Source organism: Pimephales promelas, chromosome 16, assembly GCF_988280905.1.
Source record: "Pimephales promelas chromosome 16, fPimPro1.hap1.1, whole genome shotgun sequence".
Lineage (NCBI taxonomy): Eukaryota > Metazoa > Chordata > Actinopteri > Cypriniformes > Leuciscidae > Pimephales > Pimephales promelas.
The window spans coordinates 22,617,771-22,632,124 of NC_142784.1; the positions used below are offsets into that span (position 1 = coordinate 22,617,771).

The 14,354-nt window shown below is 39.0% G+C and overlaps 1 protein-coding gene across 7 annotated transcripts in view; it reads right to left on the reverse strand.

Moving 5' to 3' along the window:
* myo18ab (myosin XVIIIA b) overlaps window positions 1-14,163 on the reverse strand; it is a 101,835-nt gene extending 87,672 nt beyond the window's left edge. For all 7 annotated transcript variants that reach the window (XM_089121240.1, XM_089121241.1, XM_089121239.1 and 4 more), the window contains exons 1-2: window positions 14,030-14,163; window positions 11,100-12,243 (exon numbers count right to left, since the gene is read on the reverse strand). In XM_089121240.1, coding sequence (XP_088977366.1) covers window positions 11,100-12,122 — 1,023 coding nt within the window. In that variant the 5' untranslated portion in view covers window positions 12,123-12,243; window positions 14,030-14,163. The remainder of the gene's footprint in view (window positions 1-11,099; window positions 12,244-14,029) is intronic.
* Between the last annotated feature and the right edge of the window lie 191 nt (window positions 14,164-14,354).

Here is a 14,354-nt window from a genome sequence, read left to right on the forward strand (position 1 = left end):
CAATAAACCATGAGCCATCAGGAATCATTGGTATTTCAGCCCAGACCACAACCACGCTGGACTGCATGGAAAAGAATAAGCCCGGGGCAATGAGCATTCCTTTCCCTACGCTTTCTTCAAATTGCTTCTATTTCCAGGGGGTTATAAATTACAATTTATAGGACAGAGCATCGGTTAACAATCCGTGAGGCTTTTTACAGCAAATTAAGTCATGATTGTATGGGGTTTGGTTCAGATTCTGGATAGGATTGCTAAATACACATTCTGTCATTAATACTCAATTCGTGGCCAAATGAAAATGCATGTATGGCGTGCTGCTGGATAAACCCCGTGAGAGCCTTTAGAGATATATATTACTGTGAGAAACCACAGCTTTAGATGCTGAAAACGGTATGATCCGGCAGTCTCAACTAAATCCAGCTTGCAGTAAAAACAGCTGAGCTGATACATGAGAGGCTGAGGGATGTGGAGTGGAAGGAAAAAGAGGGGATTTCTCCTTGTAGAGCCGTACAGAGAGGCCTTTCTCCGGGCTGGGGTCACAGCCAATCAGAGTGGTTTCACCAAGGCCCTGTGCTGAGTGGGCCTGACCATGCAGCACAGGCAAAATGTTAATGTCTATAAAGTGGGCTTTCAATGGAGCTCTCTGTTGCTTTTTATTCAGGCAGACCAAACCGAAGGTAGAAGTAGGACTGTGGAGGGAGAAAAATTATTTTTTTTAAAAACGCAATTATTTCCACATACACCACTACTCTTGAAAAGTTTAGGGTCATTGCGATTTTTTTAAGATTATTCAGCAAAAACACATGAAATTGTTGAAAAGATACAGTAAAGACATTAATAGTGTTCACATAAATGCTGTCTATTCAACTTTCTATTTAGCAAAGAATCCTGAAAAACGTATCATGGTTTCTGTTTTCAGAAACTTATACTGAGAAGAAACATTTCTTGAGCACCAAATTAGCATATCATCATGAATCATGAAGACTGAAGTAAAGGCTGCTGAAAATTAAGCTTTGCAATCACAGGGATACATTACAATAGATATTTTGTTTTTTTTGTATAGATATATCAGTTTTTTTAACAGTACTTTGAACAGTAGTGTTGAGAAATAAAAATTGCCCATACATATTATATATATATATGTATGTATGTATGTATCAGAACATCATCCCAACATCAACATCTAATTAGTATTGGCAGTGTAATTTGAATAGACTTCAACAAAAATGAAGACTTTAAATATTACAATCCTAATGCATCATGTTGCCATTGCTCACTTCCTATTTTACAGTGTGGAAAGGCATCGACAGCATGGGAAGGGGAAGGGTCTTACTGCAGCAGACCACTGCGACACCACTTTCTCATGACATCGATGAAAGGTCCATCCTGACAGGAAGCATCTCAACTCTAATGAGCCCTGAGCCTGGGTTGCACAGTTCGTCTAGTCTGCCCCATTCTGCTCTATCCCCTTCCTCTGGAGACTTCCTGTCTAATTGTGACCATGGTGAGTGAGAAACCATGTGGCATGGACATCGAGAGCATATGTCACGTATAAGCAAATAAAGAAGGAAAATGGTGGGTACCAAATTACTCAACAACAAAAAATAGATTTCACTATTTCATTTCAGATTGGTGCAATATACCCAGTCACACTCTAATTGAAAGCATCGCTACATCCGAAATGGCTGGTCTGTACTGAATTAATGCCAGATAAATGTAATCGGTGGAAACATAGCTTGATGTTATGTAATCTACAACGGTTAAAACAAAAACTCTCAAAATTGAACATTCCCATTGAATGACCTCGTGTAAAGATGAATTATGCTGTTCTGGCCCCATCTCTTTCAATTTGACTCTGCTTCCTCCAGAGACCCAGTCAGGAAGTGACATGTTTGTTCCAAAGCAAATTCCAAAAATACCAAGAATGGAACTTTAGGGAGGAGAAAACATTTCCAAACCCTTCATAGAAACAAGCAAAGCATCTCACTTCATGATCTCCTTAAAGGGACAGTTAACCCAAAAATAAAAGCATTTACTCACCCTCATGTTATTCCAAATCTATCAACAAATATTTTTTCTGTGGGACACAAAAGAAATTATTCTTAAGAATGTTGGGAAAAAAACAACTTTGGACCCCACTGACTTCAATTTTAAGGACAAAAAAAAAATGGTAACACTTCCTTTTACAGTCCTGTTACCCATGTACGTACTATGTACTTACTTACTGGGTACTACACCTAAACCTACATGAGGGTCTAATGAGGGTTTTATTTCTATTCCTCACAACAACAAAAAAAGTTTCTTTAAATATAATGATGCCCTTTTACCCCAAGAACTTACATTGATATGTGACATGTAAGATTTTCCAATAATTTTTTAATAAAACAAAGAACGAGAAAAAGATGTAAATCTAAAATACACTACTGAGAAAAAACAATGTAAAACAACGCGGAAGGGCTACTGTAAAGCAAACACGTCAACTTATTCACAGGGGAAGAAAGGCCATTTAAATCACTTAAAAGCTTATCTCAGATGATGTGACAGGCACAATTCGTAGAAACTGGCTCTTTATCCCAGTTCCTGTGCTAGGGCTTCCTGAACACGCTCAATTACTTCCCTCATATCACACTCCTGCCTGGCACACCCAGTATTACGACACATGGCACTCTGCCCTAAAGGTCAGCAGACAAATTATAACAGGATCACAGTTAGGGAGTAACTGAAGTGTGACAAAACCTTTCTCTGCCACACCGTATTATGCACACAGCTTTAAATTTGAGAGACCTAATCCAAAGGCGTTCCTCTTAAAACACGTATATTTGGGATATCGCAACTCATTTGTGTAAATCGGTTCATGTAAATGGAAAAGGTCTCTGCATAGTGAGTATTTAGTTAAATTATGCAGTATCACCACCATATTTTTAACTCATTTATAAACTGGTTCATAGTTCTATTAGTGTATTGCATTATTATCCATTTTCAGTTCATGAACTAACAATTAACAGCATTTTTTTTTCTCAATCTAGGTTTATTTATAAATATAATATAGTTTTTTTTTTATTAAATATCCATTAAAATTCTAGGTACTATTTTTATTGTTGTTAATGTAGAATTAACATTAATGTAGAATAATAAATGCTGTTAAAAAAAAGTTCATTGTTAGTTTATCATAGCTCAAGTGTGTGGTTTTGGAGAGGAGGAAATAAAACTTTGCAGAGGTCCAGAGAAAATTAATGCTTTACTTCAGAGATGTTGAAAAGATTGAGATAAAATGAGAGCCAATCAAATCAGAATAGCTTCCTGAACAGAGCTTATGGTCTTGTGGAGTAAAATAATACAGTAAGGGCCAAGAGCTACAGTGCCTGTACACTCTGAGGAGGGGTATCAATCATGAGGTGTATGTGTGCCTTCCATATCAGCATAAAATACGTTACAAAATGGCCGTTTTTTTTTCTAAAATCTGATAATGTCTGGACACACTCAAAGCCAAAAAAATAGCCAATACATGCTATTTATACACCTGCGACTGCACGTTGAATTCACCAAACTACTTTTTGCAATTGTAGACACGGTTCATGCAGAAAAGCCAATTGTGATTTGTAGTGAAAAAAGAAAATAATTTGATTAATAGTAAATCACTATTATGCACAGGCTCTCATGGCTTATTGCTTTATAACCTTCAACACAAAGCATCCACAGTGAGACCCCATGGGAACAAGTAATGATAATGATTGATTTTTTTCCCCACAGCAAATCCATTAAAGACAAAAACAAAATATATAGTATGAACAGTTTGTTCTCTCAGTATGCGAACATCAAACATACGTATATATTTCCACAATACACATGCAAAACAGTATGTGTGAAAAATCACAATGAAAGATTAATGTTTAATCTTGCTAAAATTCTGAATTGAGTTCACATAAAAGAAAAGTCATATTATCCATGCAGTGGTAACAATCATCATTGGTCAAAGGCCAATACAGAGTTGAAGATTTCCAGCCTCTAGGATTTCTGTGGTTGTCATTTTACATTCACTTACTGTACATACACATGAAAAACCTCGCTTGGTGAAATTGCTCACAGACTGTTCAGAAACAATGCCAAGGCAACAGAAGTACCAGAACCCACATGCAGAGAAAGAGAGAAAAAAACAAAAAAACAAAGAGAGGGAGTTTTTTTTTAAGCCGAGAATCAATTTCTCAAGTTAAAATGTGTGTTACCAACTAATAGAGGGGAAAAAAATAGCCAAACGTACTAATTTATCACAGATGACTCAATTCAAGCATAAACTCCAAATCCAAATCATCCTCCTGTCAAAGTGCCCATTTTTAGCACCTAGTCGGTGATGCAGAGGCATTTGTCAGCGTTATTTAAAGCCTTTTAAATTCCAATTCGATCCGATGTGAAGTTGAATTGCAATACCAAACAAGATCCTGAAATTCTAATTTGAATGCTAGGAAGAACAAACAAATGATATTGAACTGAAATTCATTGTAAAATTTAGTTTTTCCATGACAGACAGAAAGAATGATTGATTGACAGAACAACAGACAGAGGCAGATAGAGATAGACGGATGAGGTCTACAGCAGACGAGAGTCTGGTTAAACTGGATTGTGGGTGGTTAGAGCGCTGAAATCCAGCAATCAAAAGTGCCACAACTGTTTAGTGAACAGTTTTTGGTAGAAAACGATCATTCACTGACATCTCTTCCACTTAAGTCTTTACTCTTAAGCGGAGAAGAAGTGAAGTACAGCAGTGTGTGGTGCAGAAAGTCCCTGGGGTGCTGTGGGCCAGTCCTGCGGCAGAGATGGAGCCAGTACGGCCCCGTCTACAGAGTGAAAAACACTACAGTGCAAATACTGCAAACCTGACATTTAGGATTGTTTATATATTGTGATGAGGAGTACTGTGATTAGCAAATTACAACTTATTTCAACATGGTTAGAAGTGTGTATGCGGGAAAGACTCTTATACTAGACTAGTATGTTAATGAAAGCATTTTTGTGGTCTTGATGCAGTCTCCACAGTGTACTGGTAATCTAATGATGGACCTCTGAGGTTTGTTAACTGCAAAGTCATGCTTTCACATTGCCTGTAAAACAGCATGATGGCACATTGAGGCTGGGTGTCAGAATGTCTGCATCAATCTCTGTGTGTGTGTGTGTGTGTGTGTGTGTATGCGGGTCTGGGGGCATCTGGTGCACAGCTGTAACTCTTCTGCAGACAGTGTCATGAAGTGCAACCTTGCTGGAGGTCAGTCAGGCAACAGCCACCCATGATGATGCCTCCAGTCACTTCACTGCGGCTGAGTCAACACAAGTCTTTAGTGCTGAAGACGCTGAAATACCTGTACTAATGGAATACTCATTTACCTCAAAACACTCCTCCCTTGTGTCACGGTTACTGTGAGGTAAATGCATGGGCCCATTTTTTGTAGGATTTAGAACTTAAAATGGAAACAAATTTAAATATGAAGCGTTTCCTTGGCAACTAATTAAAATAGTTACGTTGAATACTAGCAAAACTGAAATAAACTTAAATTGAAATAACAAAAATGACCAAAGCATACAATTATAAATGACAAATAGACAGTGAAAATTTAAAAAACTGAAATTATAAAAATAGCGGTCAACTTAAAATCTGAATAAACACTTAACAGGATTTAAAATATTAAAATAACACTGGCTAACATGAATATTATTTACATTTTATGGCTATATTATTGAAACAGTGAAATATGCAAATTGGCCCCATTCACTTCTATTGTAGGTTCCTCAATGGAACAGATTTTTACTTTTTTAATAAAAGGAGGGACACGTGGACATTTTTTGTTGTTGTTAAAATCATGCCACAAAAACTTTCACTTGAGTTTAACCGTACGGATTTCAAAATATATCAATGATACTCACCTAATATCAAATAAAAAGATGTTGCCTCATTTCACTCCCTAGTTTTGTTGTTTACAGTGGACCTATAAAAAAAAACTCGAGACACACCCTATGTGTTGGACTTCGATGTCCAAGACTCAATAGAACCAGAAAAATGAGCTTCCAGGCCTAGTTTTGTCTTGGCCAAGACAATCAGACTAGACAGAGAGCTGCCTGTGCTGTAAATAGACGGTTTTACCTGTTTGTTTCAGCGGGCTTCTCTATTCTGGCTTCCTCACGGCCATCTCAGGACATCCTGACTACACTGGTCAATGCCTAGAAGAATAGAGGACTTCCTGTAAGTTTGTTGTGCTCTCTTCTAAGGAATAGGGAACAGCGGGAATAACATACCATTCTTCAGCTGCTCCAAAGACATTCCTGCAATGAAGGGGAAGTTCCTATTTGCGAAGTTCCCATTCTGCCAAACTCCATACAAAAGGTCAAAAATATTTCCATAACATGCGTATATAATTAGTAATCAAATTACCAAGCAAGAATAAAAAAAGGTCCATTATAAAACGGCAAAAAATGCTGTATACTTAAACCGATGGAGACAAAGTCATGTCATCTATAAATATCATTGAGACTTTGGGATTGACTTTTGATTTCGGTCAAGAGCATCCAAGCAACAAATTTAGTAATTTATTTCTTCAGTTTAGTTCAGTTCAGTACCTAGGTCATCAGACTTTGTCCTGAAAAACATTGCTAAACCTAAGACTCAAAAACAGCTAAACTGAGCCATAAGACATAAGAAAGTAAAAGGTCAATCAAGACAACAGCAGGGTCCGGCTGTGCCTGACTTTATAAAATATGCCTGCTGGAGGAGACCTTTATGAACTCCCTCCGCTTGGCTTTTGTTTGCACTGGGAACATGATCGTTTTATGGCTCTTCTTTATTTGAATTGATGATAAAGCAGTTGCTATTTGTTTTCTGAGACAATGGGGCCGAGAGTGGCTCCCGCTGCTCAGTGAGGCCCATCAATCAGTACAGCACTCCAGACATCACACATGCAAACACAGACACGTGCTACAAAACGAGACTACCTGAGACCACATTCATTTCACACCAGAACAAAGGTCCAGCTCCTCACTTCCTGTTTGTCAAACATTCTGTTCCACAATTACTTTTATAATAGGGATGCAATCAAAAACAGATAAACTTTAGGAAACATGTTTTATAACACCCTTGTTCCATTCACTTGTGCTCCGTGTAGCCGTGTTCCCCGATTGCAAAGTTGGCGTCTTAATCAAATCACAAAATTAAAATTGAGGCACCTTTATGGAACTTTTGCATACTGATTTTAAGCATGTTGAGTATTGCTGTGCATTTGAAAAGTCAAATGCAAATTAGTGTATGACATTTATGGATTTCTTAATGGCCAGCGGTGATATGGAAAGCTAGGGTGGTCAATATATTTTTATAGATTATACAACTCAATAATCACACAAGATGAACACAAAAGTCTAGTCCATATAGAGATTGTGTCTCTTCAGAAGACTTAAACCACTCGATTCGCATACATTTCTTAATGGAGAACTCCGGCGCAAAATGAACCTTTGGTCTAATAAAACATCGGTACCTAGTCGGCCGTTCTCTGAGATTTGTTTTCATGATAATCGAATGTAAAGAGTTTTATCTCTAAAAACTGTTTAGATTATAACGCTATTATATGGGCCATATAATAAGTAAAAAGAAATCGCTAGTTAATACCACTAACAAGGCTCAAAATAGCCCCACACTAACACAGTAACATAATGAGGGTCCCTAGCTGCAAACCGAATCATTGAGAACTTTGTAAGTGTACAGACAGTTTAATAGGAACATATTTTATAAAGACAGTCCACTTCGTGTATACAGGCATTCGAACCACGAACGACGTGCCAAGTGAGCTGAACTGTATGAAGGGTGTTCGTGGTTCGGCTTATCGAGACTGTTTTCCAAAGATGGCTCCTGTCTGTATATACGAAGTGGACTGTCTTTATAAAATATCTTCTCATTAAACGGTCTGTACACTTACAAAGTTCTCAATGCTTCATTTTGCATGTAGGGACCCTCCTTATGTTACTGTGTTAGTGTGCGCCTTGTTAGTGGTATAACTAGCGATTTTTATTTTTCATTACACGATGCCACCATATACTAGTGTTTTTTTTAACCTTTTACCATATATGTCTTGGAGTATCGCAATATTATCCTATCGTTATATGTATCAAATCGTGACAAGAGGGTATTGTTACACAACAAACAAAAAAAATTCAATCAATATTTGAAAACAAAAATACTATATCCATTGACAATGATGTGTGTCAGTAGAATTTGACAGTGATAAAGTGAATAGAAAAACACTTTTGATACTTATTTATTTGATCAATAATCTCAATATGTCCCAATATTGCCGGAATAAACTGATTGGCCGATATATCAGTCTATCACTGAAATATTAATTTGAAAAAACATTCACTACTGTCACTCGAGTACTTCCAGCCCATCTTTATTTTAAAACGGCTCCACAACAAAAGAAGCCCAAAATGAATACTCTCAGAGGACATATTAGATGTTCCAGACAATGCCTGTAGCAGAGCTTGCCAAAAGATTATGATCGCTGTCCGAGAGAGAGCGATAGACAGAGGGGGCAAGAGTCAGGGTGACACATGCTGCACAGAATACTCCCACTGACCTGAGGCCATATAATGAACCATAATGAATACAACGGGAGGCTGACTGAGAACTATGCAGCAAACTAAGCCCCTCTTGTTTGTTGGTAAAACCCAAAATAGCACAGCAGAACCACTCTGGTATGAGATGGAGGTGCCTGCCAAATTTGCAGAAGCACATGATAAACCGTTCTAATTGTTACGAGATGGTCTGTCACCAAATGGGCAAAAATCACTCAAACCTTTAAGCTAAACAAATCTTAGATTTCCTGAAAGTGCTTAATTTATGATGCCGCCACAAAAGTTAAAACTATTCCATAGGAAAAACCATTAGGGAGTCCTTCACAAACATGTGGTTGCATAAACAGGCAGGGCTGATGATCGCTTTATTTTTCTAAGCCCATTACAGCAGTACAGTACCATTAGCCTGATGTTAGTGCTTGAGTTAAGATTTATCGTAGACACAAACGCTGAATCCGAGAGGAGGTTTTTCTTACTCTAGGCCGTACAGATCATTTACCATCATGTAAATGTAGTAATGATGAAGAAGATGACAAAGATGAGCAAGTGTTCTGTCTTTGTGCTGTCAGGCACCTGTAGATCTATTCGGCCTGCAGGAGTACAGCTGCTCTTCACCTGCTCTGCTCAAGGCCAAGACTGACTACAAAGAGACCAAGGTCTATTTCAACAAGTACAAAAACACTCATAACTCCTTTTAACACTCTATATTCCGCAACCCAAATGTTCCTGTGGCTAATACGTACATTACAGAAGTCTAAGCCTGCCTTGGATTCATAACTTTTTCTCAGCCAAACCAAACAGCTTTTTCTGTAAACAACAGAATTCTTCCATTTAGTGGAGGATTTGATTCAACCATAATTGTTATTTCTTAGCTGTAAGAATAGCAGTTTGAACATGTATGTGTTGGAATGCTCTGACATATGAAGTGTCAAAATGTTTGAAACAATCACAAAGTTGTGAAGGAACTGGCACAAATACTTTGCACACCATCTAGCTTACACACTATGTGTGGTTGTAAAATAAATGTCATCGAATTGGGCAGACGCTGAATCAAATGAGTAAGGTGTTAACAGCAGTCTGAATGGTAGAAATACATATAGGAGAAAAAAAGCTGTTACATGTGTAAATAGCAGAACTGTTTACTAGAAAACGAGTTTAGCGAGTGTTATGTGAGAAAATGGCCATCACCCACCAACAAATTGTAATGCTAACCTTTTATGTGTTAGCATTATACAACCAATCTCACATTTATTCATGTAATAAAAAAAACTTTTTGAAAATTGAGTCGTTTCATTTTTAACCAGTTTAACTGAGCATTTCATTTTTAGCACAATCTCGCATATTGAACGGTTCAACCTCTCGAGGATCGTGAAACCCCATTTGGGGGGGGGGGGGGGTTGTTTTAGGCTAATGAAAAGTTTAGTAGTTGCAAAGGGACCATTTAAATTCATAATTGTCAGCAAGCAGCAAACTGAAGGGAATAATTATTAAACAGCCAACACCTTTTTTCCTTCACAAACACCAACTTGGATTTAATGATTCAAACCCTCTGATTCACCGTTTCAAAACTCACTTGCATGTCACACCTCTCTGTTGTCCACTCTAAAGTTTCACAGATGGCTCATCATTCAGCTTCAGAATACCTTTTTACAAATTACTTAGGGCTCCAGACTGCCCATTACATAGCAAACGAGTATGTTAACTGAATGTACTGTTTTCCAAGCAAGTAAACAGCATTGCTAAATTCTAGGAATCCAATGTGTAGTTATCAAGAAGTCTTGCATAACACCCACAAGAAGTTACTGTAGGAAGAAGCTTTGTGATTCGTCTCAGCACCAACATATGCAACTTGGCACGACAACACAAGATTGAATCTAGACCAGTAGCGGCACACATACTAGATAATGAAGACACAACCTCCGCCCATCCGAAAATAATAAAACATTTATGCAAAAGTGCAATTCTTATCTGTAATCCAACAAGGACATTACAGATAGGTTGTAAATGTTTCCTTCTGTCAAGGGAAAGCATGAAAGAGATTTTTCACCCATTCATCACACTCATCTCACACAAAAAAAAAATAGTCCCTAACCAGCCTCTTTCTCTTTTACTAATCAACAGCAAATGCAATTAATAGTTGCATATACCAAAACTAAAGTGGAAACTGTAATGGGGGAAATTCTGGATTTACTGTTGCACTGTGCAAACTGTGAAGAAAAAACAAAACAATTTCAAAGCCTGTCATTAAAGTTATCACTTGTGGAAAGCTGGAGGAAGAAAAGATTCTGTTAGACACATTGTGACAGATGTTCATCCTGGAAAGGAATCCGCTTCCTGTTGCACAAGAACATGTTCAACTTAAATGATGTGCTTGTACTCTTGAGAAGAGCCAATTGGCTCTACATGTGCAAGAGCTGGGCAGGCTTGTGGGGAGTTGCCTGGAAAGCCTGTGATCGTGAATGAGAGAAGAGAAGAGAGACAAAGTATGGACTTACGTCAAATGCTTCCCGCCGCAGCCCTTCGGTGTTCCTCAGCCAGCATCGGCTCAGCTCGCTTAACTCCAGAATGGGCTGAACTTTAAGCCGAACCGTGTCGCCTGACTGCCGAATCATCTCCACGATCTCATCCCTGTTCTTGTTCTCCACATTTCGCCCGTTGATCTCCACCAGCCTGTCTCCAGGAACCAAACCAAGTGCCAGGTCCTTGGTGCCGGCACCTGGCTCCGCAAAATGGACCACTCTGCGATATACCGTTCCATCCGTGCCGCGGTCCAACATGGTGGTGCGCCGCAGCGAGAAGCCGAAATCTCCAGTGTTACGTCTCTGGAGAACCAGCTCCCGAACTTCAGGCGTCTGCGGTGGCACGACAGCAGGCAAGCGGAGATCCGCAGGAAACGTCTTATCCACAACCTCAGGAATCTGCACTTTTTTCCCAGCAGGAGGCTGCTGCTGATGTAGAAGACTTGGCTTACGTTGGGGGTCAAAGATCTTGGTTTCTACCTGCGGCGATGGGGCAGCAGAGTTCTGCCCTGAAGGTGTGGAACCTTCGGACTGGCTTTCGTCTTTATTCCGCTGAGAAAAGGAGAAGCGCTTCATGATGGAACCCATTTGTGAGTTTTGCATGGCGAGGGAGCCAAACCTAGCTGCCCGCTCCTTGACAGAGCTCCGATGGCCATCATGACCATAATCGCCCTTCAGATCATCACTGGAACTGGCCGCGCTGAGCTGATCTGCATCTAGGACCATGCTGCTGCGGTTACTGAGGCCATCCGACTCAATGTCAGTCAGGTTGAGCTCAGTGCTGCTGGCAACTTTAATAGGGATCGGGTTGGAGATCTCCAACTTGTTCTTGGAGTCACGCTTGGAACTCCGGTTGAGGTTGAAGAAGCCCCGCCTCATGCTCATCTCATCGAGGCTTCGAAGCTCAGCCGCAGACATCCGTTCCCTCCGGTCTCTCTTGTCCTTTTTCTCCTTCCTAACTCCATCCTTCTCCTTGTCTTTTTTGATCAAGTTAAACATACTGTCCCCAAAAGCAGTCTACGTTCCACTACAGAAGCACCAATGTTTTTAGAAGTGAGAGATTTTTCCATGCAGAGACAGAGCGGCTTCTGTACATCCAGAATGGATTAATTATGGCTCCCTGGAGAGAGAAAAATACAACATCAATAATAGTATCATTTTTCTTGTTTCTTTAAACAATGAGAATATTTTCGACTCTAGTAGTCATGTCATAACTTCCAACTAAATTTAAACTGAATATCCAATACAATATGCAATTACTTTGTGGAAAGGTAAAGTATGTAGTTTAAATCACTGACTGGCCTTCACTCAAGAAAGAGACATCTGTACCATAATGTAGCATGATAATATTCACCGGAACAGCAAAATTGACAAGTTTTAGAGTAAGGAAGACACGCATCATTATTTCACCAAAGGATGTGAAACAAACAGGGTTTAAGGAATTGGGGAGGTGCTATCAAAGCCACGGGTCTCTAACATTCCTATTTTCCCACCAGCAGGAGACTTCATCATCCAAACAAGTTCCATTAACCAGGGGCCAAATTCTTCCCTATAATACAGGAAGGCAATTTGGGCAATTCTACCCCATAAAAGATTTGATGCAGACTTAAAGCAATACTCAATGATAGTACTTAATACTTCCTACTCTACTAATTGTACTACTATTTATAATTTGAGTTCAGCAAAAATATATAAATGCAACACATAGTAAACCTAGCTAAAACAAATAACATATGATAATGATTATAAAATGGAATATGAGTATTAAGTGGACAATGGTAATCAAAATAAAGACACTGCCTGAGCCTGAAAGCACTTAAAGATGTCTTCTCAATGCATTAGTCCAACAAGTTATTCTCATTTTCGTTTGCATCAGTCTCTTTAAAGCACAGAACATTAGCTTGAATTTCATGAGGGTTTTGGAATATCCCGATTATGCTCAGCATGTTTGAACAAGCATATAAAAAAAGTTAAAGTCTCTTACAAAAATGTAGTAAGGTAACCGGTTAGCTCCAAAACCCAACAGTTTTAATGTTTTTTTGACATGACACAATGGAGTGGGATCAGTGTCCGGCAGTGTGCATGACACAAACTTCATATACCTACATAAACTTTTGCTCATTCATTAATGGATATATGCAGTTTTGATGGCCTCATAATAATAGAGAAAGTAATCTGAGAATAGTGTCTAGTCTGAGAATGTATTGTGTATTGACTAACATTAGAATGCTAGATTTGATTTTCGTTTAATTGCATTACTTTTGTTAATAAATTCATAAACCAAATGCACTTGACCACTGACATGAAAGGAAAGTGAGGGCGACTCCCTGTCCTCCTTCACACTCACACCTATAATGCTACAATATAATTAAGCATTCTATTACAATGTAGCCTATAAACCAGCGGTTTGCTACGCTGTATCATTGACGCACTATATGCTAGAGAGATACAATCCAGACGAGTCACATAATAGGTAAACACACGTTAGAACAAGAAACCTTATATAAATTGGCCGGTCAGTTAACCGGAGCAGCGAGAGACTCGTCAATCTTCAGTAGCAGGAAAGCCAAACGCTAACGCTCAATATCAGCTTCCAAGCCTTTAAATTAGCTGCAACTGTTAAATACAGACCACAAGAGTACACATTTTTTAGCGCGAAACTACTAAACAGAATGAACAGAGAATGTAAGAACCCCCCCGACTGCCGTTAGCAGGTCAGTTAGCATGAGTAAGTGGCTGCCTGATAAGGGTCCTTTCTTCGCCTCTATATCCAGCAGCGGACTGCTGTTGATCCCATGCTTACATCCCTGACATGGGATTTTACCTCCTGAAAATAAATGGATGTTATCTTGTTTTACAGGATTAAAACATAAATAGATATATAAATAAAAGTCCGCTGGACTCACCGTTGTGAGGTATCCAGGTTTTTGGTAGGGAACGGTGTTGTTTCTGTTCGCTCTATCCTCTAGATGGGCGCAGCTGAACGTGAGCAGGCGAGCACTGTTGTAAATATGTAGTGATAAAGGCGGTAGGGTAGGTTGGCCTCACGCTCCTTATTGTTCTGTGAGACGAAACGGCGACATCTGCTGTCTGTATTGAGAACTGCAGCTGCAGAAATCAATGTAAGACACGTTGTTCAATGGAATAAAAATCTATTGTATTTTGTCTCGTTATGCTTTTGGTTGTCGTCACTTGGTAGTTACTATAAAATCATTTCAGAACAGGTCTAGA